Source organism: Lithobates pipiens, unplaced genomic scaffold (assembly GCF_037356315.1).
Source record: "Lithobates pipiens isolate NorthernLeopardFrog02 unplaced genomic scaffold, aLitPip1_a1.2 Scaffold_22, whole genome shotgun sequence".
Taxonomy (NCBI): Eukaryota; Metazoa; Chordata; class Amphibia; order Anura; family Ranidae; genus Lithobates; species Lithobates pipiens.
In genome coordinates, this window is record NW_027507784.1 from 226,412,037 (window position 1) to 226,436,071 (window position 24,035).

General features: G+C 48.3%; 1 protein-coding gene across 7 annotated transcripts in view; it reads left to right on the plus strand.

Annotated features, from left to right (window-relative positions):
- The window catches only part of RRN3 (RNA polymerase I transcription factor RRN3), an 863,266-nt gene that overhangs the window by 93,399 nt on the left and 745,832 nt on the right, over positions 1–24,035 (plus strand). For all 7 annotated transcript variants that reach the window (XM_077448886.1, XM_077448888.1, XM_077448892.1 and 4 more), the window contains exon 2: positions 12,218–12,367. In XM_077448886.1, coding sequence (XP_077305012.1) covers positions 12,275–12,367 — 93 coding nt within the window. In that variant the 5' untranslated portion in view covers positions 12,218–12,274. The remainder of the gene's footprint in view (positions 1–12,217; positions 12,368–24,035) is intronic.

Here is a 24,035-nt window from a genome sequence, read left to right on the forward strand (position 1 = left end):
TAGATCTACAATGGAATGTCTCCCAGCTCTTCAGGACTGGCAAGTACAGCTTTCCCTGTTCTGACGAGGCTGAGCAGCTGGGCATTCCCTGGGAGGTCGATTCGAGGGGCCCCCTCACCTCCCTATCTTCTCTCCACTGTCCCTATCTTCTCTCCCCCCTTCGGGGTGGGGGGATGCTGCATGTGGCTGCTGCTCAGTGGTGTGTGTGTGTGTGTGTGCCTATATAGGGACTCTCTGTGGGCTCTCACCTGACATGGGGGGGCTGGCTGAATGCCAGTGGTCCTGGGACCTGTATGGTATGCCCCTGGAAGGTGCCTTTGAGGGTCTGCTGGGAATGGTGCAGCCCTGTGGCTTTGCAGTTTTTTTTTTTAGATCTACCTCATGGCGATGTATGGCACCCATTTTAGGTGTGGGCAGAGCAGGCTGACTGTCTGGGCTTCAGCGGCCATTTTCTATGTGATTCCTATTCAAAGCACTGGTGCCCATTTTCTGGAAGCCTGTACATATTTCAGTGTTCCCTGATAGCAGCATGGCTCATGTGCTCTCACAGCCTTTTTTCCCTGTGTTTCCCGTCTGTGTACTGGATGCTGAGCGGCCAATTTATGGAAGCCTGAGCATATTTTCTGATCGTTTTAGCGATCGTTCCAGCGGTTCTTGCCAACTCAGTTTTTGGTTTACTCTGCAAATGGGCGCACTCAGGGACTACAGGCACCACTTTTGGACAGCGCAGAACTCCCCAGGGTGGTGAGTCTGGCAGGAACGAACCCTTCAGTCAGCGGCAGCAGGGATGGTGGGACTGTCACTGTCCTAAGTCCCCTTCGAGTGGCAGACAGGATAGGGTCAGCATGGCTCAGAAACTGGTGTTTCTTCCCCCAAAGTCCAGGCAATGGCAACTGGGTCACCTACAGACTGCGCAGTGCCCATGGACACCCTGATGGCGGTCCTCAACTTGTTCATTGCTTGATGGAGGCGGTGCATGGGAAGATGGGTGCAATAAGGTGGCCCCTGTTCCCCCTGTCCTCTGGGGAGAGCTCTAGCCCAGACTCGGGCTCTGCTGAGGCTGGTGACCCCTGCTCTGTCTTGTCAGATGAAGCTGACCAGGACCATTCGGACAGTGAGGATGAGTCCCCGTCCGGGTCCGTGCGCGGCAAAGCATTTGTTGGAGCACATTTTTCACAGCTGTTCGTGATACCCTGAAGATTGAGGAGCCAGCAGGTCCCCCTGCTGATGTACCGATCCTTTTAGGGTCCCGCAAGCCAGCATGTTCACCTATGGTGTTCCCGTATCTGACTTATTTGCAAGTTCACTTACAGGGAGTGGGGTCACACGCAACAGGCCTTTTTGGTCCCCAGATACATGGCGGTGTGTTACCCTTTTGAGGAAAGCCTTTTCACAAGTGGTCGGCTCCTCTAGTAGTGGACCTCCAGTATCCAGGTTAAATAAGTAACCATGATCCCGGTAGTGGGAACTCCTGCATTTAAGGATCCCGCGGACAGGAAGGCAGAGGCAGTGGCTCGTTCCTTGTTTACGGTTGTGGGGTCCGCTGTGCGACCAGTACTGGCATCCGCACGTGTGTCAGACACTGACTGAGCGGGCAAAACTTTTGGACAGCAAATTGGGAGAGCAACAGGCTTCTCCTGTCTGCGCGAAATTAGCAGACCAACTAGTGTAAGGCCTTAAGTATGTTGTAACGTGGCCCCTGGATACCCTCCCTCTGTATCTAGGGCTTCAGTGTCAGCTGTGGTGCTGAGGCACCTGATTTGGCTAATATGCTGGTCTGTTGACCAGGCATCTAAAAAAAGCCCTGAGTATAAGTGCTACCGTGTGAAGGCTTGTCCCCACCCAAGTCTCGGGTGGGGGGGTCGCCTTCAGGAGTTTGCAGCCCGATGGTCCCCTTGGTTTTTTCGACCAATGGACCTGTGAGTTGATTTCCTTAGGCTACAAGATAGTTTCTCTCTTGGTCGCCAAACGGATTCTTCCTCTCCAGCATACCCGTATCCCTGGCTCGCCTGGAGGCCCTCTTGGGGGCAGTAAGAGACCTGCTGAGTCGCAGGGTGGTTGTACCAGTACTGGAATCGGAAAGTTTCCAGTGATTCTACTCAAATATGCTTGCAGTTCCCAAGAATGAAGGGGTACGTTCAATCTTGGACCTAAAAGCCCTTTATCACTTTGTTAAAGTGCAGAGGTTCAGAATGGAATAAGCTCGCCCAGTAGTTGCTGCACTCCATCAAGGGTACTCCCTGGTGCCCTTGGACTTCCAGGATGCATACCTGCACATACCCATATGTCTGTGACAGCAGAAGTTTCTGTGATTTGCAGTCGGGGAAGCCCACTACCAGTTTGTGGCTCTCCCTTTTGGTCTGGCTTCAGCCCCCTGAGTATTTACCAAGGTTTTGGCTCTGGTTTTGGCATTGCTACGGCAATGTGGGGTCGCGATTGTGCGATATCTAGATGTTCTCCTCCTGAGAGCATCTTCCGCCTCAGAATTAGAGGAGGATGTGGCTATCAACCATGCAGACTCTGTGAGAATTTGGGTGGCTGTTGAACGCAAAGAACTCGGTGATTGTTCCGACTCAGCATTTGGAGTACCTTGGCTTGCTGCTAGACTCAATGGAAGTGAGAGTTTTTCTCCCTTCAGACAAGCTGCAGACTCTTAGATCCGCAGTAAATCTGCAGATGAACGGCCAAAGGATAAAGTGGTGTTGTGTTCGCAACCATCCTTTCTACCGAAGGTGGTCTCTGCTTTTCACATTAATGAGGACATTGTGTTACCATCTCTCTGTCCTAGGCTGAAACACCCTAAGGAGGTGGACCTTCACGCTCTGGACATGGTTCGGGCTCTGAAAGTGTATGTGTCTACCACTGCTCCCTTTCAGAAGTCAGACTTGATGTTTGTCTCGGTAGCTGGTCCCAAGAAAGGCATGGCGGTCTCATCAGCCACCATCTCCAGGTGGATCAGACAGATTGTAGTACAAGCCTATGCCTTAAAGGGGCAGGTGCCCCTCTTTCCGGTTACCGCCTATTCCACAAGGGCAATCAGATCGTCTTGGGCATTCCGACACCAAGCGCCTGTCGCTCAGGTGTGTAAGACGACGACCTGGTCATCTGTCCACACGTTTACCAAGTTCTACAAGGTAGACGTCAGTGCATCAGCTGATGCCTGTTTGGCCGCAAAGTTTTTGCAGGTGGCTGTATAGTTGCAATTGAATATGCAATATTAAATTTTTTCAGTTTTTTCGATAAAAACACAGTACCTTTTAAGAATGCACTGTTGCATTACTTTCGCAGTATTTTTTTCTTTTGTGTAGTTGTGGGTAGTCACTCCTGTTGAGGGTACCCTGGTTTTGTGGTGGAGGTTTCCACGCACTATTGTTTTGTGGGTACAGTTTTACTAGTTCTCACTTGCCATGGTGGATGAGGTTTTTATGCTGTTTTTCCCACCCCTCGTTTGGCACTGCTTGGGGACGTCCCAATGGTCTGAGAGGAGCTGCGTCGGTCGGTGAATATAAGAGAAAATAGGATTTTTTGTACTCACTGTAAAATCCTTTTCTCTGTAATTCACCGACTGACACAGCACCCGCCCCTCCTTTTATCTTTACGTTATACTGCTTGTTGAGGTACTGATTACTGCAAGGCAGGGTGGAGGGTTGATACCTAGGGGACCGCCCCCTGGGCAGAACTGAAATTTCTGAGTGTTGTGTTACAACTTTGCCTAGTGTCTCCTAAAGGGAAAGGTATACAACCCAATGGTCTAAGAGAAGAGCTATGTCGGCCGGAGAATTACAGAGAAAAGGATTTTACGGTGAGTACAAAAAATCCTATATTTATAAAATGGTATTACGCTATCCAGACCTTATTTTTTTTGTGTGTGTGGGGACAACGCTACTGAACAGTTAATGATCCCATAGTTCTATCTTCACAAAACCCAGAGGTGGTTTGTATAGACCAAACTTAACTTAATTGTAAGGTCACACGCCCTGAGGTGAGCAGATTCACACAGGAGGGGGGGGGGGGGGCACAAGTGTGTTGTCATGTGAACACATTTGGAAAATGTTTAAATGGACTTTGATTTACTATGCAGTTTTGATTTATTTGTATATTAATAGTTGTCACATGCACTGTAGTCCCTTATTCACTATTTTCACTTTATTAGTTGTGTACATTTACAACCTCTGGTAAAGGAAGCTAGGGCCTTTCTAAAGGTTACCAAACATACCCTACAGTTTCTAAAAGGATGTGAAAGGAGTGAAGATATGGTGATGGCTACAGCTGATGTGGCCTCATTATATACCAATATTGACCATCAGGGGGCTGTCAAAGTGGTTAAGTGGGCTTTGAAAAAGAACACCAATATAGAACGTAAAAATCGTAGGTTTAAGCAAAAATCGAAACTTTTAAAAATAAAACACAATTATTTCTGGTATGAAAACATCAATTTTTTTACAAAAAAGGTGTCGCTATGGGTGCAAAATTTGTCAAAATGGGAGGAAGGGGTTTTATATAATCCGTATCCAAGGCTTATATTATACAGACGCTTCATTGGTGAAATACTACTGATATGGAAAAGGGATATTGAAGGCATAGATGGCCTGTTACAATCCATGAATGACAACGATCGGAACATTAGCTTAACGTGGGATATCCGTAAAGAAAGCATACGTTTCTGGATCTAGAGATCAAAATTACTTCTTTTAGGTATAGAAACAAAAGCATACTTTAAAAACATACTTTATTCATAGACCGCAACTCGTATATCCCCATCATTAGCTGTCATCATAAATCCTGGATAAATAATATCCCCAGAGGACAGTTTATGCGAGTAAGAAAGAATTGTATGAGAAATGAAGACTGAGGTACAATCAGATAAATTAAGTAAAATGTTGAGGGATAAGGGGTACCAAGCTGCTTTTCTGGAACAGAAAGATCTATCGCAGTTATGCAGTACCTATGGGGACAATGTACCCCATAATGTCTACATGCTATAAATAAAGGGATGGGTTCATAGATGCAAGGACAATCTGCTTTCATTGGGGTTTTATATTGGTGTTAAGCATATAGGCCATAGCATTCATTTTATTTTAATTAATTAGTGGTAATAGTGGGTTCCTAGCAGATTAGTTCCTATATGGTATCAGATGGGATTTTATTAGGTCCTTTCATGAATTATAGTATGTATATATGTGTGTGTGTGTGTGTAATTAAAATACATGTGTGTGTGTGTGTGTATATATATATATATATATATATATATATATAATGTGTGTGTGTGTGTATATATCGCAGGACAGAAAATGTGTGTGTGTGTGTGTGTATATATATATATATATTAATTTGTGTGTACCTACAATATTTCAGGTAAATTATTAGAATTCCGCAACCAATGAATAAGGAGCCAAGCCTTCTGGGCTGAGGTTATAATTTTATGAGCTTATTGTTTTTGGTTTCATTTTTTTTTTTTTTTATCTATTCACTGATTTGCAGTTACATATTTTTTGCCAATCGCTGTGTCGGTATTTACAGGGTTTGATTAGGTCCTTTTTTTAATGATTTTTAATATTCTGCTGTGTTTGATTGCAGCTATTATGCATATACATTGCCAGTAGTTATGTTAATTTTAGTCTGTGCAAGCAACATGATTTATTTATGTATGTATAATGTCATCTCTATTAGAAGTAGTGTGTCTCCTCCTATGCATAGTTCGTAGGTTACTTAGACTACTATGGTTCAATTGACTGAATTTTCTCTTATATTCACCGACCAACACAGCTCCTCTCTGTAACAGATGGGTTGTTAGCCTTATCACTAGGAGAATACTAGGCATAGTTGTAATACGACACTCAGAAGTCTTAGTTCCGCCCAGGGGGGCAGTCCCTCGGGCTACAATCCCTCACCCTGCAAAGCGGCATCAGTTTTATTTTGCCTAGCAAAGGAGAAGGACATAGGAACCCTGCGTGCCCATCAGTCCATGCTTTTTTACGCAGAAGCTTGGGTTTTTGCGCAAGATGAATGATCCTGTGATCTTTTAACAGCAGGCTGGGTGACAGGCTGGATACCCTTATCCTTGTAGTCTCCCCAGTCCGGCCATCGAGCGTGTGCAGGTCGCAGCTACGCCTCAGTAGGCCACGACATACCTCAGCTTCAGAGGTGGTCAGTGAGCTTTTATGCCCGGGGCGTATATATGACGGGGCTACTGATGTCTGCGTCACAGTATGCCGAGGCCAGTAGCCTACCCTGTACTGATCAGGAGTAGGTCTACAGTGGAATGTCTCCCAGCGCTTCAGGACTGGTAAGTACGGCTCTCCCTGTCCCAGCGGGGCTGAGCAGCTGGGGATTCCCTGGGAGGATTCCCTAGCTCCCGGAAGGTGCCTGTGAGGTCTGGCTGTGTTTTTTGTACAGTGCTGTGTCTCTACCACATTTTTGTCTCCGTCCCTCATGGAGCTGGCTGGTGGCCATTTTATGTGTGGGCAAGGGCAGCATGTCTTCTGGGCTTCAAGCAGCCATTTTCCCAGTGCTTCCCTATGCAGGACACTGGTGGCCATTTTCTAGAAGCCTGAGCACGTTTTTGTTGTGTTCTCCAGCAGCAGCTACATGTGCTCTCAGCTACCTGTTTGTCGTTACTGGACGCTGGGCAACCTTTCTATGTAGTCTGAGCACGTTTTTTCAGATCGTTTAACGATCGTTCTTACGGAGTGCCAACGGCGCAGTTTTGGTTTCCTCTGCTCCTGGGAGCACTAGGGGTCTACAGGCACTGCTGTGAACAGAGCGGAACTCCTCAGGGTGGCGAGTGTGGCGGGTTAGAACCCCTCAGTCAGCGGCAGCAAGGAGGGTCGGACTGTCACTGTCCTGAATCCCCTTCGGGTGGCAGACAGGGTAGGGTCAGCATGGCTTCAGAAACTGGTGTTTCTTCCCCCGAAATCCAGGCAATTGTGACCGGGTCACCTACGGACTGCGCAGTTCTCATGGGCACCCTGACGGCGGTCCTCAATTTGTTTGTTGCCAAGATGTGCATGGGAAGAAAGGTGCTAAAAAGGGGCCCCGGGTCTTGCTGAGGCACCTAATTTGGCTAAAATGCTGGTCTGCTGACCAGGCATCCAAAAAAGCCCTGACGGATCTTCCCTTCCTTGGCGACCGGCTCTTTGGAGCCTCATTAAATGACATTATTAAAAATTCCACCGGTGGTAAGAGTACCCTACTCCCACAGGTCAGGAAGACTAAGGAGCCACGCCGTAGGCAAGGGCCCTCTTTTTCCACTCACAAACTGCTTTTTCGTCCGTCTAGAGCTTCGACAAAGCATCCCCAGCCCGACAGGATGTCCACGGATGGTCAAAAATGTCCCTGGAACCACAAGCCTAACAATCCTGCAAATAAAAGTGCTACCTCATGAAGGTTTGCCCCCACCCATGTCTCGAGTGGGGGGTCGCCTTTGGGAGTTTGCAGCCCGGTGGTCCTCCCGGTTATTCGACCAATGGGTCTGCTATCTGATTTCCACAGGCTACAAGATGGTTTCTCTATGGCCGCCAAACGGATTCTTTCCCTCCAGCATACCTGTATCCCCAGTTCGCCGGAAGGCCCTGTTGGGGGCTATAAGGCACTTGCTTAAACGCGGGTTGATTGTACCGGTTCCGGACTCGGAACGCTTCCAGGGATTATACTCAAATCTGTTTGTGGTCCGAACTTGGACCTAAAAGCCCTCAATCACTTTGTGAAAGTGCAGAGGTTCCGAATGGAATCAGTTCGCTCAGTAGTCACTGCACTCCATCAATGGGACTCACTGGTGTCCTTAGACATCCAGGATGCGTACCTGCACATACCCATATGCCTTCAGCAGCAAAAGTTTCTGCAATTTGCAGTCAGGGAAGCCCAATACCAGTTTGTGGCTCTTCCTTTTGGTCTGGCATCAGCCCTCCCTGAGTCTTTACCAAGGTACTGGCTCCAGTTTTGGCGTTGCTGTGACAACGTGGGATCGTGATCGTGGGATACCTAAACAATCTCCTCCTGAGAGCATCTTCAGCCCTTAGAATTAGAGGAGGATATGGCGATCACCATGCAGACCCTGCAAGAATTTGGGTGGTTGAACCTCAAAAAGTCTGATTGTGCTGACCCAGCATCTGGAGTACCTAGGCTTGCTGTTGAGTTTTTCTCCCTTCAGACAAATTGCAGACTCTCAGATCCGCGGTAAAACTGCTGATGAACTGCAAATGGTCATCGCTCCAGTTTTGCATGCGAGTACTGGGACTCATGGTAGCCTCCGAGGCAGTACCATATGCCCAGTTCCACACCAGAGTACTGCAGAAGGAGATCTTGTTAAAATGGGAAGTGTCAGCTGTCCCTAGATCGACAGATCCAGGTGAGCCAACCAGTCAGGGACTCTGATTTGGTGGTTGAGGTCCCCGGTGATTCAGTCTGGAAAATCGTTCCTTCCTCTGAAATGGACGGTGATCACTACGGACGCCAATCTATCCGGCTGGGGTGGAGTGATGGGGGTTCAGTTGGCTCAGGGCCTCTGGTCGACAAAAGAATCCGAGTTGCCGATCAATCTGCTCGAGAGTGATCAGGCTGTGTCTCCACACATGGTCGGTGAGGCTTCAAGGGCGTCCGATCAGGATACAGTCAGACAACGTCACGGCTGTAGCATACGTCAATCACCAAGGGGGAACAAGAAGCTCAGCCGCTGCATGGGAGGTCGCTCACATACTTCGGTGGGCAGAGTGATATGTACCGGCCCTGTCGGCACTTTACATCCTGGGGGTGGAGAACTGGCAGGTGGACTATCTGAGTCGACAGATGCTGGACCCAGGAAAATGGGCATTGCATCCGGATACATTCAGGTTGCTGTGCCTGAAGTGGGGCACACCAGATGTGGATCTTCTGGCCTCCCATCTCAATCGGAAGGTGCCAAGATTCATTTCCAGGACAAGAGATCCGTGGGCCGACGCGTCAGACGTGCTGGTGGCTCAGTGGGATCAGTACCAGCTGATCTACGCCTTTCCTCCACGGAAACTGTTGCCACGTCTGCTTCGCAGAGTGGAAGCCGAGGGGATCCCAGTAATACTGGTTGCCCCAGATTGGCCTCAGCGTCTTTGTTACGCAGACTTGGTGCATATGGTGGCAGACGCTCCCTGCCGACTGCCGTTGCGAGAGGACCTCCTGTCTCGCGGTCCAATTCTCCATCCTGCTTTACCATCGCTGGCTTTAATGGCATGGCTATTGAGAGCCAGGTGTTGAGGAACCAGGGTCTGTCGGATTTGGTGATTCCAACTATGTTGAGAGCATGTAAATATTCTTCTCGGAAGATATTACTTCCTACCTAGAAGGCCTACATCTCCATGTGTGAGGAGAAAGGATGGCATCCGCGCTCCTTTTCCATATCCAGGATCCTGCTGTTTCTCCAGCAAGGAGTTGACCAGAGATTGGCATTAAGCACCATCAAAGGGCAAATCTCGGCCTTAGCCGCCTTTTTTTTTCAACGACCCCTGGCCTCGCACTCTGTAGTGAGTACCTTTGTTCAGGGGGTACGACATGTAGTCCCTCCGGTGCATCCACCGTTACCCCCATGGGATTTGAACCTGATGTTGTCAGCGCTTCAAAAACCGCAGTTTGAAAAATATCAGGGAGATTCCCCTGTTGACTCTTTCCCAGAAAGTAGTCTTTCTAGTGGCCATCACATCGGCCAGGAGGGTTTTGGAACTGGCGGCCTTGTCCTGCAAGTCGCCCTATCTGATTATCCACAGGGATAAGGTGGTGTTGCGTTCGCAACCGTCTCTTCTACCGAAAGTGGTCTCGGCTTTTCACATCAATGAGGACATTGTATTACCATCTCTGTGTCCTAAGCCGAAGCACCCTAAGGAGGTGGCCCTTCACACTCTTGATCTGTTTCAGAGAGGAGCTGTGTCGGTCGGGGAATTACAGAGAAAGGGATTTTAGGTGAGTACAAAAAATCCTATTTTTTGCAAGTGAATTATTGTAGTCACACTGTGTGGGACCACAGCAAGATGGGGGAGCTAACAGGAGTCTGGGCATCCTTAGTCACCCATTTATAATTACAATCTTTGTGACCATTGATTTTAATGTGATGCTTGAAGTCTATGAATGATAGTGTCCATGGTCTACAAGAAAATGGGCACCGTAAATGTGTTTGTTAAAGGGGTTGTAAATCCTTGTGTTTTTTCACCTTAATGCATCCTCTGCATTAAAAGCCCCTTCATTTCCTCGGCGGAGACATGCTCTCCCTCTCTGCACACGGTCCTGGTTCTTGATTGGATAAATTGATAGCAGAGCAGCCATTGGCTCCCTAGCTGGGGTTGGGGGCTGAGTCTGGCATTTGTGTCTATAGATGCAAATGCTAGACCCGGAAGCGCACCCACAAGGTAACCCCCCAGGAGAGCGCTTCTCCTAGGCTGTTATCTGGTGAGAGGAGGACCCGTGAGAGCCACGAGGGACCCCAGAAGAGGAGAATCAGGGCCACTCTGTGCAAAACAAGCTGCACAGTGGAGGTAAGTATGACATGTTAGGCGGCACAGTGGTGTAGTGGGTAGCATGCTCACCTGCAGTAAAAAGTGTCGCTGGTTCGAATCCCAACCTGTCTGGTGTTTGCATGTTCTCCCTGTGCCTGCGTGGGTTTCCTCCGGGTACTCCGGTTTCCTTCCACACTCCAAAGACATGCTGGTAGGTTAATTGGCTTCTGTCCAAAATTGTCCCTAGTATATGAATGGTAACCTTGGATTGTGGGCTCCTTGAGGGTTGGGACCGATGTGAGTGTGTGATGTACAGGGATAAGGACAATTGTAGACACGTACCCACACTCAAGGTTGAACTGTGTGGACTGGTATCTTTATTCTACCTAACTATGTAACTGTTTTTAAACCTTCGTGTTTTATTTTTATTTTTTTTAAATAATCACTTTAACTGACATGCAAACCGTCCAAACACAATCCCCCTGAGGAAGATACTATTTATCCCTGTATCGATACATGTTGAGGAGGGGACAGGATGGAACAGGAGACAGACAATTTCTCTCAGAATGGAGACGCACACTATTTAAGCTTTTTGGCATTTTGTTTGGCTTTCTATAGAGTGGAGGATGAAGTAACCAGCAAATATGAGTAGCTTGTCAGAGGGGTTATGGTTTATTAATAAAATTATTTTAGAAAACGGTATCACACTGTCAAGTCCCTTTTTAGGTTTTGCGTGAGTGTGGAAGCAGCAGAACTGAGCAACCCAGGACTTCATCACTGACACTGAACCCAGGGGTGGTTCACAAGCGTGATTTGACTGAACTTAATTGTGAGGTTACACGCTCTAAGGTGAGCGTACACACAAAACGGGGAGCACTTGAGTGAACACAAGGTTTATCACCAATATAAGCTGTGAATATTTTTGGAATGGACTTCAATATATAATGATGTTACTATTTATATGAAATTTTGACATTTATTGTATGTGCACTTAGCACTTTTGATCACTGGATCACTTTAAATATATTTTTTTTGCCTGTGTTTGGATCACTATATTTGATGCATGAAGTTTTAGATTTTTATTTTGTATGAATTTTTTGGCGTTTGCACGGAAACAGTTTTTATATAGTTATTTTACCAGCACGGAGGCACTTTATACATTTCACCACGTATTTGGATTATAAGGTTTCTGATGATGTAATCACACGCTCTGTGGTAAAAAGACTTTGCACGTCAACACATTTTTGTTTATTCAGTGTCCTTGCATCAAGGCACTTATGCTAAACATCCAGATAGTGAAGCATTTCCCCTATAAATAAACGCTTACGTTTATCCAGCTGCAGATCTTACCCTCCCTCTTCCAGGGCTCACAGGCTTTGCTGATAGCAGCGGAAGACAATCGCTCCTGCTGCTGTCAATCAACTTCTGTGGGCAGAGCGCAGGAGACTGGGCTGAGCCTCGCTGTGTGTGTTTATTGGCACACAAAGCCTGACTCAGGAGGGAGCCTGCATGTCTGCCCCATAACAGTGGCTCACTTAGGGGGGCAGTTACACAAGATTAGGAGGCAAGGTCGCTAGTGGGGGACCCCAGCAGAGGAGGTTCATGCCACTCTGTGCAATACCATTGCACACAGCAGGTAAGTATATTATTTTAATTAAAAAAAAAAAACATGGCTTTACAATGACTTTAGAAGAAAATGTAATCTTTCTGCACGTTCTGTTATGCTAAAATCTTATCTCTAATTATTATTTTTTTTTTTATAGGGCAATAGGTGTCTTTGCTGTCAGTTAAGTCCATGTCTGATCTTTGGCAAGGATACAATGACTGAATCTTATGTTTTTTTGAGTTCTCCACCAAAGAAAACGGTTAGGTTTGGAGGAAAGGTGACAGAAGTCCTGTCCAAGTATTCGCAGGTATTCTGGGTTATTTTTCTTTTCATAGATGTTTCCAGTACTATTTTTATTTTATTTTGACTATGTGAAGGCATTTGATACAGTTGCCCCACAAATGCTTCCTTTAAAACTGAAGTCTGTAGGCACTGACCATATCGTATGTACCTGGATACAGAACTGGCTACAGAGGTGGGTACAAAATGTAGTGATAAATGGCGAGTACTCCAAATGGTCCGGTGTGGTAAGTGGGGTCCCTCAGGCATCTGTCCTGGGACCAATTCTGTTTATCGCATCCTCTATCATTTATGAATAAATTAAACAGCACATTCTAAATATTTACTGATGATGCAAAGCTAAGCAGGATAATAACTTCACACCAAGATGTGGAAACCTTACAAGAAGACCTAAAATAATTGAAAGGGCAACTACATGGCAAATGAGGTTTAACCCTTTAATGACTAAGCCCATTAATGACATTTGGTGTTTACAAGTTAAAATCTGTATTTCTTTGCTAGAAAATTACTTAGAGCCCCCAAACATTTTATTTATATATATATAATCAATCAGAGAATCTAGAGAATAAAATGGCGATTGTTGCAATGTTTTGTCACATGTTATTTTTGCATCAGTGTTTTAAATGCAATTTTTTGCCAAAAGGGACATCTTCATGGACTTTTTTTTGTATAATGTGAAAGATGATGTTACGCCAAGTAAATAGATACCAAACATGTCACGCTTTATAATTGCATGCACTCGTGGAATGGTGACAAACTATGGTACCTAAAAATCTCCATAGGTGATGTTTTACATTTTTTTAGAATTAATGCTCTTGCTCTGCCGATCACGGCGATGCCTCACATGTGTGATTTGAACACTGTTTACATATGCGGGTGCGACCTCCCTATGCATTTTCTTTGCTGCGTGAGCTCGCCGGGACGGGAGAGCTTTAAAAAAAAAATTCTCTTTCGTTCACTGCTACAGCTCTATTAATTTTGACTGTAGGGTTATTACGCCACCTTTTAGGAGAGGACTGCGCAGAACATGTAATACATGAGAAAAAACAGAACTTTACAGTTCTGCCCAGGATGCGGTCCCTCCCGCAATAACCCCTCAGCCTGCTTCCTGCAGCTAAGTTTTTTTCTGCCTAGTGAAGGAGATGGACCTAGGCTCCCTGCGGGACCATCAGTCCTGGGATTTTTTGCTGAATGTTTGCCTTTCATGCAAGATTTTAAGATTCTGTGATCTGCTATCAACAGTTGGTTGGGTGACAGGCTGGATAATCTACATCCTTGTAGTCTCCCCAGCCTGGCCATCAAGCGTGTGCAGACCCTACTACACACTGGGTCGGCCACGACATGCCCATCAGGCTCCAGGGGCGGCTGGTGAGCGCAATGCTCTGGGGCACACATATGACTACTGATGTCTTTGTCAGTGTGCCGTGGCCAGCAGCCACCCTGTACTGCTTGGAGAGTGGGTCTGTGATGGGATGTCCCCAGCTCATCCAGATGGTAAGTACAGCTCTTCCTGCCTCGGCAGAATTGAACAGCTGGACATTCCCTGGGAGGTCGAATAGGGGGTTCCCTCTCCTCCCTCTCTTCTCTCCCTGTTCCTATCCCCCCCCAAGTGGTGGGCTGCTAAGCGGTGTGTGTACCTGAAACCAGGGGTCCCCTGGGGGGGCTCTCACCCTAGATTGGGGGCTACGCTGGGTGTCTGTGTCCCTGGGTGTCTGGTCTCTCCGCTGGGTGTCTGGAGGTCTGCATGTGCTGATCGCCATAGCGCTGTTCTGCCTCCATTTTCTGTCTTTTCACTGCGTGCAGTTGTTTGTTGTCCATTTTTGGTGTGCCTCAGTGGAAAGCATGGTCAGGGGCCATTTTTCTGTTGTAGCCCAGCGTGGTTTTTAGCCTCAGCGCTGGTCCCTGCTGCTCAGAACGGCGTGTTTTTTTTTGCACAGGACACCTGGGAGCTGATACTGGACGCAGACACCTGTAAATGAACGGCGCAGCACTCGATCGGGGTGGTGAGTCCTGCGGTGGGGGCCCCTCGGTCTGCAGCAGCTAGTTTCCCAAGTCCCCAAGACAGGGAGGGTCAGCATGGGTTTATTCCCCAGAACTCCCTGGAATTGCAACCGGCTTGTCTGCAAACAGTGCAGTGCCTTTGGACGCTTTGTCGGCAGTCCTTGAAATGTTCGTTGCCAGGGTAGAGGTGGTACGCGGGCGCACAAGTGGCCCCTGTCCGGAGAGAGCTCTGGCGCAGACTCGGGCCCCGCTGAGACTGGTGGCCCTTGCTCTGTCGCTTCAGCTGACCAGGACCAGTCGGACAGTGAGGATGAGTCCCCATCCAGGTCCGTACAAGACAAAGCGCTAATTGGAGCACTTATCACAGCTGTGCGTGATACCCTGAAAATTCAGGATACAGCAGATCCCTCTGCTGATGTACTGGTCCCTTTTGGGTTCCGCAAGCCAGCGCGTTCACCTAAGGTGTTCCCGTATCTGACTTATTTTGAGAAGTTAATTTATGAGGAATGGGGTCACCCACAATGCACCTTTTCGGTCCCCAAACATATGGCGGTGCGCTACCCTTTTGAGGAGACCCTTCTCAAAAAATGGTCGGCTCCTCCAGTCGTGGACCCCCCCACCCCCCCCCCCCCCCCCCCAGTATGCAGGTTAAATAAAGTAACCACGATCCCGGTTGAGGGGACTCCTGCATTCAAGGATCCCAGGCAGTGGCTCGTTGATTGTTTACGGTGGTGGGGTCAGCCGTGCGACCAGTACTGGCATCTGCACTTGTGTCGCAGACACTGAGTGGGCAAAAGTTTTGCACCGTGAATTGGGGGAGCAACAGGCTTCTCCTGTCTGCGTAGAACTTTGGCTAAAATGCTGGTCTGCTGACCAAGCATCCAGAAGAGCCCTGACAGATCTTCCCTTCCTTGGTGCCCGACTCTTTGAAGCCTCTTTGGATGACATTATAAAAAATGCCCCCCGGTGGTAAGAGTAACTCTTACCCCCACAGGCCAGGAAGGCTCAGGAGCCACACCATAAGCAAGGGCCCTCTCTCTCCACTCACAAACAGCTCTTTTGTCCGCCTGGAGCTTCGATGACATGTCCCCAGCCCGACAGGACGTCCACGGACGGACAAAAATGTCCCTAGAACCGCAAGCCTGCGAATAAAAGTGCTACCACATGAAGGTTGACATGGGTGGGGGGTCGCCTTCGGGAGTTTTCAGCCCGGTGGTCCTCTGTGGTCCGACCAGTGGGTCTGCGATCTGATTTTCACAGGCTACAAGATCGCTTGTCTCTTGGCCGCCAAACAGATTCTTCCCTTCCAGCTTACCCATGTCACTGGCTCACCGGGAGGCCCTCTTGGAGGCAGTAAGGAACCTGCTGAATCGTGGGATGGTTGTACCGGGTTCTGGAATCTGAACGTTTCCAGGGATTCTACTCAAATCTGTAGTTCCCAAGAAGGAAGGGGTATGTCCAATCTTGGACCTAAAAGCTCTCAATCACTTTGTAAAAGTGCAGAAGTTCAGAATGGAATCAGTTCGCTCAGTAGTCGCTGGACTCCATCAAGGGGACTCCCTGGCATCCTTGGACATCCAGGATGCTTACCTGCACATACCTATATGCCTTCGGCATCAAAATTTTCTGCGGTTTGCAGTCGGGGAAGCCCACTACCAGTTTGTGGCTCTTCCTTTTGGTCTGGCATCATCCCCCCGAGTCTTTACCAAGGTATTGGCTCCAGTTTTGGCATTGCTGCAGCAACATGGGATCGCCATCGTGGGATACCTAGACAATCTCCTCCTGAGGGCATCTTCCGCCTCAGAGTTAGAGGAGGATGTGGCGATCACCATGCAGACCCTGCAAGAATTTGGGTGGCTGTTGAACCTAAAGAAGTCGGTGATTGTACCGACCCAGCGTCTGGAGTACCTAGGCTTGCTGCTGGACTCCATGGAAGCAAGAGTTTTTCTCCCTTCAGACAAACTGCAAAATCTCAGATCCGCGGTAAAACTGCTTGTGAACCGCAAGTGGTCGTCGCTCCGCTTTTTGCATGCGAGTCCTGGGTCTCATGGTAGCCTCCTTCGAGGCAGTATCTTATGCCCAGTTCCACACCAGAGTCCTGAAGAAGGAGATTTTGACAAAATGGGACAAATCTCAGTTGTCCCTGGATCGTCAGATCCAGGTGAGCCAGTCAGTCAGACTTGCTAATCTCGTGGCTGAGGTTCCCGGTGATTAAGTCCGGGAAATCGTTCCTGCCCCTGAAGTGGACAGTGATCACAACGGATGGCAGCCTATCCGGCTGGGGTGGAGTGTTGGGGTTTTAGTCATCTTAGGGCCTCTGGTCGACGAAAGAATCCAAGTTGCTGATCAATCTACTCGAATTGAGAGCGATCAGGCTATGCCTCTCCACATGGTCGATGAGAATTCAGGGTCGTCCGATCAGTATCCAGTCAGACAACGCCATGGCTATGGCATATGTCAATCACCAAGGGGGAACAAGGAGCTCAGCCGCTGCACGGGAGATCACTCACATACTTCGGTGGGCAGAGCGACACGTATCGGCCCTGACAGCCATTTACATCACGGGAGTGGAGAACTGCCAGGCGGACTATCTGAGTCGCCAGATGCTGGACCCAGGAGAATGGGCGTTGCATCTGGAGATATTCAGGTTACTGTGCCTGAAGTGGGGCACACCAGATGTGAATCTTCTGGCCTCCCGTCTCAATCGGAAGGTGCCAAGATTTGTGTCCAGGACAAGAGATCCGTGGGCCAACGCGTCAGACGTGCTGGTGGCTCAGTGGGATCAGTACTAGCTGATCTACGTATTTCCTCCACTGAAACTTTTATCACGCCTGCTTCGCAGAGTGGAAGCCGAGGGGATGCCAGTAATACTGGTTGCCCCAGATTGGCACAGTGGTGTAGTGGTTAGCACTCTCAGCTAGCAGTAAGCATGTCTAGCACGCTCACCTAGCAGTAAAAAGGGTCGCTGGTTCGCATTCCAACCACAACACTACCTGCCTGGAGTTTGCATGTTCTCCCTGTGCCTGCGTGGATTTCCTCCGGGTACTCCGGTTTCCTCCCACACTCTAAAGACACGCTGGTAGGTTAATTGGCTTCTGCCCAAAATTGTCCCTAGTATATGAATGGGGACCTTGGATTGTGGACTCCTTGAGGGTAAGTACCAATGTGAGTGTGCAATGTACAGGGATAGGGACAATATTAGACACTCACTCAGGTTGAACTGGATGGACTGGTATCTTTATTCAACCTTACTAACTATATAACTATGTAAGAGCACGAAAATCTGCTTCCCGGAAGATATGCGATCGTACCTGGAAGGCCTACATCTCCATGGGTCAGCAGAAATGATGGCATCCGTGCTCCTTTTCTATATCCAGGATCCTGCTGTTTCTTCAGCAAGGAGTACACCAGAAATTGGCGTTAAGCACCATTAAGGGGCAAATTTTAGCCTTGGCTGTCTTTTTTTTTTTTTTTTTTTTATTTATTTATTTTTTTCGGCGACCCCTGGCGCCTCACTCATTAGTGAGTACCTTCGTTCAGGGGGTACGACATGTAGTCCCTCCGGTGCATCCGTTACCACCATGGGATTTGAACCTGGTGTTATCGGTGCTTCAGAAACCGCCTTTTGAAAATAGAGAGATTCCCCTCTTGACTCTTTCCCAGAAAGTCGTCTTTCTAGTGGCCATCACATCAGCCAGGAGGGTTTCGGAACTAGCAGCCTTGTCTTGCAAGTCGCCCTATCTGCTTATCCACAAGGATGAGGTAGTGTTGTGGCTGCAACCGTCTTTTCTAACGAAAGTGGTCTCGGCTTTTCATATTAACGAGGACATTGTATTACCATCTCTCTGTCCTAAGCCGAAACACCCTAAGGAGGTGGCCCTTCATGCTCTGGACGTGGTTCGGGCCTATGAAGGTGTATTTGTCTACCACTGCTCCCTTTCGGAGGTCAGACTCACTGTTTCGGTGGCTGGTCCCAAGGAAGGCATGGCGGTCTCGTCAGCCACCATTTCCAGGTGGATCAGACAGATTGTAGTACAAGCCTACGCCTTGAAGGGACAGATGCCCCCTTTTTCCGGTCACGGCCCACTCCACGAGGGCAATTGGAACATCTTGGGCCTTCCCACATGAAGCGTCTGCCGCTCAGGTGTGTAAAGTGGCTACTTGGTCGTCTGTCCACACGTTTACCAAGTTCTACAAGGTAGACGTCATTGCATCGGCTGATGCCTGTTTTGGCTGCAAAGTTTTGCAGGCGGCCGTATCGTTGCAATTGAATATGCAATATATTTTATTTTTTCCTGTTTTTTCGATAAAAATGCAGTATCGTTAGGTTAATGCGCTGTTGCATTACATTCCGCAATTTTTGGTGCGGTTGTGGGTAGTCACTCTTGTTGAGGGTACCCTGGTTTTGTGGTGGATTTATCCAAGCACTGTTGTTTTTTTTTTTTTGTGGGTAAAGTTTCACTAGTTTCCACTTGCCATGGTAGATGACGTTTTCTATGCTGTTTTCCCACCCCTCGTTTGGCACTGCTTGGTGATGTCCCAATGGCTAAGAGGAGCTGTGTCGGTCAGTGAATATAAGAGAAAATAGGATTTTTTGTACTCACCGTAAAAAAAATCCTTTTCTCTGTAATTCACTGACTGACACAGCACCCGCCCCTCCTTTTTATCTTTACGTTATACTGCTTGTAGAAGTACTGATTGCTGCATGGCAGGCTGGAGGGTTGTTGCCCAAGGGACCGCCCCTTTGGGTGGAACTAAGAGTTTTGAGTGTTGTATTACAACTAATGCCTAGTATCCCCTAGTAATAGGGCATAACAACCCAATGGCTAAGAGAGGAGCTGTGTCGGTCTGTGAATTACAGCGAAAAGGATTTTACGGTGAGTATAAAAAAATCCTTTTTTCTCTAGTCTGTCCAGGACAGCACTAGAGAGATAGGCACCACCTCCAGATGCAGGAAACACAAACCAGATCTTTAAAGGGCGGTCTCCGTCCCTTCCCCTTCAGTCTTTGTGTTTCCTCCACCGGAGGAGGAGGCTGGATCAGGAGGTCTCCTTCCTCTGACGGTGGGATAGCCCATAAGTGACGGGGAAGGAGTTCTGGGTTGTTGGTAACAGACATCTGAAGTCCTCCGGTCGGGTTGACAGCAGCTACGAACCGGCGTTCTCCTTCTGAAGCCCGGGGAGGGCTGTCGTTTCCCCGCCTGACAATAGGTTCAAAATTGGGCGCGAAGTCAGGTGGGGGGCGGGCACAGGCATCGAGTTCCGGCCTGTGGAGCGCAGGAGGAGGATAGAGGACTTCCGGCAATCCACTACCGGTTCCGGGTCGCGCGGCGAGCGTGGTCGTTCGGGACCTTGGCGGCTATTTTAAAAAGCCCCGGCCACATAACGTTGGTGCTGCATCTCTTACGAAGGGAAAAGCCTCCAGGCGGTTAGGCAAGATTCCGATCGAATATGGATGCAGTGGAGAGTGGCAGTGGAGCCGAACCAGCTCAGGTAGGCAAACACAGAGGTGTCTTGTACCTACAGGGCTGGGAGAGAGGGGGGGGGGGGAGTGATGGACTAATCAATGCAAAGGCATTCTGAAATGGTCCAGGTGTGTTTTTCCTCCCTCCCTCTCTCAAACAGGATCCAGACTAAAGAGTCTTGCGAATCCTGTTAGCGGTTGGTGGGGTGCACATAGGTGTTTGGTGAAGGCGTCCTATTTTGCTAAGGTTTCACTGACGTTAGCTTGTCTGTTTTTCCCTTCCTTCTTCTCTCCTTCTCTTGCCTTAGGCTCTGCCCAAAGAACCAGAGAGGTCAGGGGGGAAGAAGAGATGTCCTTCATGTATGAGTAAATTAAAAGAAGGATGGTTTAAGCCCCTTTGCAAACCATGCATAGACAAATTGGTCTATAAGGAAGCTACGGGAGCTTGTAAGGATTTGATTTCTGGAGTACAGAAAGAAATGGAGTCCATCAAAGCAATGTTAGCGAACCTTGAAACCCCAAAACCAGCCGCAGTTCCCTCGGCTTCCACCCCAGTGGAAGGTGACGAATCAGGGGAGGAGGAATTTGATTCTCTGGATGGCCTAAGTGAGGCGGCATCATCCAGAGATGTTCCTGTTCAAGGGTCAAGCTCTCCCAGATACAGGCTCTCACTCGAGGAGGTTGATGCCTTACTGGGGGAGATTTATGAGACGCTCGAAATTAGAGAAGAGCCAGTCTCCCTGTCCTTGCATGACCGGATGTATCAGACCCTAAAGACAGATTCAGTTAGGGTCTTTCCGGTTCATAGCACACTGATAGATTCGATCAAAAAAGAGTGGGAGGAGCCAGAGAAAGCTATTTTTTCCTAAAAGTATAAAGCGGAAATTCCCCTTCAGCGAGGACCCCTCTTGTGTTTGGAACAAAGTGCCCAAGGTAGACGCAGCTTTTTCCCAGTGTGCAAAATCAACAGACCTCGCCTTTGAGGACATGGGTGTTCTTAAGGAACCCATGGCTAAAAGGATGGAGGTACTGCTGTAGAGGTCATGGGAAGTAACCATGAATAATTTAAAACCTGCAATGGCCACGACAATAGTGGCTCGCAACTTGGAGGTCTGGCTGGAACAATTACAAGGCCATTTGGAAGGGGGGACCTCCAGAAAGGAAATTCTGGATTCCCTTCCTATGCTACATAAAGCAGCAGGTTATATAGCAGATGCCTCTGCGGAGTCTGTTAAATTGTCAGCCAGGACCGCTGCCCTCGTAAATTCATCTTGCAGGGCACTTTGGTTGAAGTCTTGGTCAGGAGACTCGGCCTCAAAAGTGAGGTTATGTGGCATCCCCTTTGAGGGAGACCTTTTGTTCGGGCAGGATCTTGAGAAAGTCCTGGACCGTACTGCGGACAAGAAGAAGGCCTTTCCTGTCAAATCTAAAAAGACTACAGGTAAACGCTTTTTTCATCCTCAAAGGCAGGGACAGTCACAAGGACAGACCTCTAAGGAGTCAACCCCTAAGAAACAGTGGATGGGAGGAAAACGGAAAGGCAATCTCTTTTCCTCTTCTAAAAAAACACTAAATCCCAGTGACTTGGTTCCTGTGGGGGGGAGACTGGGGCAGTTCCTCCCACAGTGGGAAAACGCTACCCCAAATTCTTTTATTCTGAGGATCATCAGGGAGGGTTACAAAATACAGTAAAAGCACATCCCACCTGCAAGGATGTGTCTGACCAAGCCTCCCAAGGATCCCCAGAAAGCGACAGCTTTGCTGTCGCAAATTGGCGATTTAATAGACCAGAGGGTTCTAGTGCCAGTCCCGCCACAAGAAATAAGCCACGGTTTCTATTCGCACGTGTTTGTAGTGAGGAAACCGTCAGGCAAATTCCGGTTGATTTTTGAATCTGAAGTTACTGAGCAAGTGGGTAACTTACAAGAAATTCCGGATGGAAACAATTTTTACAGTGAGATCAGTACTCCCTCCAAATTGTTTCATGGCCTCTCTCGATCTAAGGGACGCATATCTACACATCCCGATTCGAGAAGACTCTCAAAAGTATTTGAGGATAGCGATTCTTTGGGGAAGTCAGATTCGATACCTCCAATTCAGGGCTCTGCCATTCGGTCTGTCTTCTTCCCCCAGGATATTCACCAAGGTCCTGGCAGAAGCGTTAGCTCCCCTAAGGCTGAAAGGGATCGCTGTCATACCATACTTAGACGACCTTTTATTCTTCGCCCCCCTCAAAGCTCCAACTGCAGGGAGATCTGAGGGTAGCCATCTCTTGCCTAAAAAGGCTGGGGTGGTTGGTAAACGAAGAAAAGTCGCACTTGATACCAACACAGGCCATACAGTATCTAGGTTTTCTGGTGGATTCAGTGTCACAGAAAGTCTTCCTCACAGGGGAAAAAGTGGAAAAGGTGAAAGAGATGGTAACCTTCTTGCAGTCCAATCGGACAATTTCCATCCGATCAGCTATGGCAGGGTTGGGCCTATTAGTGGCAACAATCCCTGCAGTTCCCTGGGCAAGAGCTCATTTCAGGTGCCTCCAGGCCAATATTCTGAGCAGCTGGGACGGGACACAAGAGTCCCTGGACGGGACTATCCATCTATCCTCAAAGACCAGAAGGTCTCTTTGGTGGTAAAAGAGGGAGGAGAACCTAGTACGGGGTCTATGGTGGTCTCCTCCAGTGTCTGTTCGCATCACCACGGATGCCAGTGCTTGGGGCTGGGGGGCCCACTTGGGGTCGAAAGTAGCCCAAGGATGCTGGGGGAAGACACAGTCCCAGAGGTCGGCCAATTGGAGGGAGTTGCAGGCAATCTGGGAAGCCTTAAGGGCGTTTGCCAGGGATCTGAAGGACCACCATGTACAGGTCCTCTCGGACAGTATAGTGGCGGTTTCCTACCTAAACAAGCAGGGAGGAACGAGATGCCCGTCCTTGATCAAGCTAAAAAGTACGATCATGCATTGGGCAGAAGAAAACCGAAAATCGGTTTCAGCGGTCCATCTAAAGGGGGTGGACAACCACCTGGCAGACTTCGACACCGGGTGTACGAATCAGAATGGTCACTAAACAGGGAGAGTTTCCAGCTGATAGTGCGCAAATGGGGTCTTCCGGAAGTGGACTTGTTCGCCAGGAAAGCGATCACCCAGGTCCCAGTATACTTCTCCCTAGAGAGGGAGGCAGGGGCAAAAGGGATAGACGCTTTGGCACAAAACTGGGCGTTTCGCACTTGCTACGCCTTCCCCCCATTCAAGCTAATTCCTCTAGTCCTGAGGAAATTTTTTCAGGAGCGGACCACATTGATACTGGTGGTTCCGTATTGGCCGAAGAGACCATGGTTCTCGATGCTACTGGGCCTGACAGACGAGCCTCCCCTCATACTGCCCGAGAGAGAGGATCTGCTGTCCCAGGGTCCAGTTCTGTTGCCAGAAATACAGACCCTAAAGTTATCGGCCTGGCGTCTGAAGAGAGTCTCTTTAAGTCTAAGGGACTCTCGGATAGGGTAATTAAAACACTTCTTTCTAGTAGAAAGAAGGTAACCCAAGCAATTTATGTTAAGTACTGGAAGGTTTTTTGTTCATGGTTGGACACTAAAAAGGTGTCTAAGTATCCCGACAGTCTTGGAGTTTTTACAAGACGGTGTGGATAAGGGACTGGCCATTAGTACCTTAAAGGTACAAATTGCGGCCCTGTCTGTTTTTTTGGATCAACCTCTGGCGGTAGACCCGCTAGTCAGCAGGTTCTTTAAGGGGTTGACCAGGATTAAACCTGTTCCTTTCAAAATTTTACCCAAATGGGACCTGTCAATTGTGTTACAGGGATGGGTAAAAAAAGTCTCTGGAAGAAGAACTTTCCTTGAAATGGATCACGCTTAAAACTGTGTTCCTAGTGGCTATTTCCACAGCCAGACGCATTAGCGAGCTTCAGGCACTTTCGGTGAAAGAGCAGTTTTTACAAATTTTTGAAGATAGGCTGGTGTTGCGCATGGACCCAGGGTTTTTACCCAAAGTAGTGACAAAGTTCTATAGAACACAGGAAATTGTTTTACCTTCGTTCTGTGGGTCTCCCACTAATCCTAAGGAGGTAGAGTTTAACCAACTGGATGTGAGAGCCTGTGTCTTACAGTATCTGGAGATGTCAAAAAACATTAGAAAATCAGATGCATTATTCGTTTTAAATGCGGGTAAAAAATTAGGGTCACAAGCTTCGAAAAATACA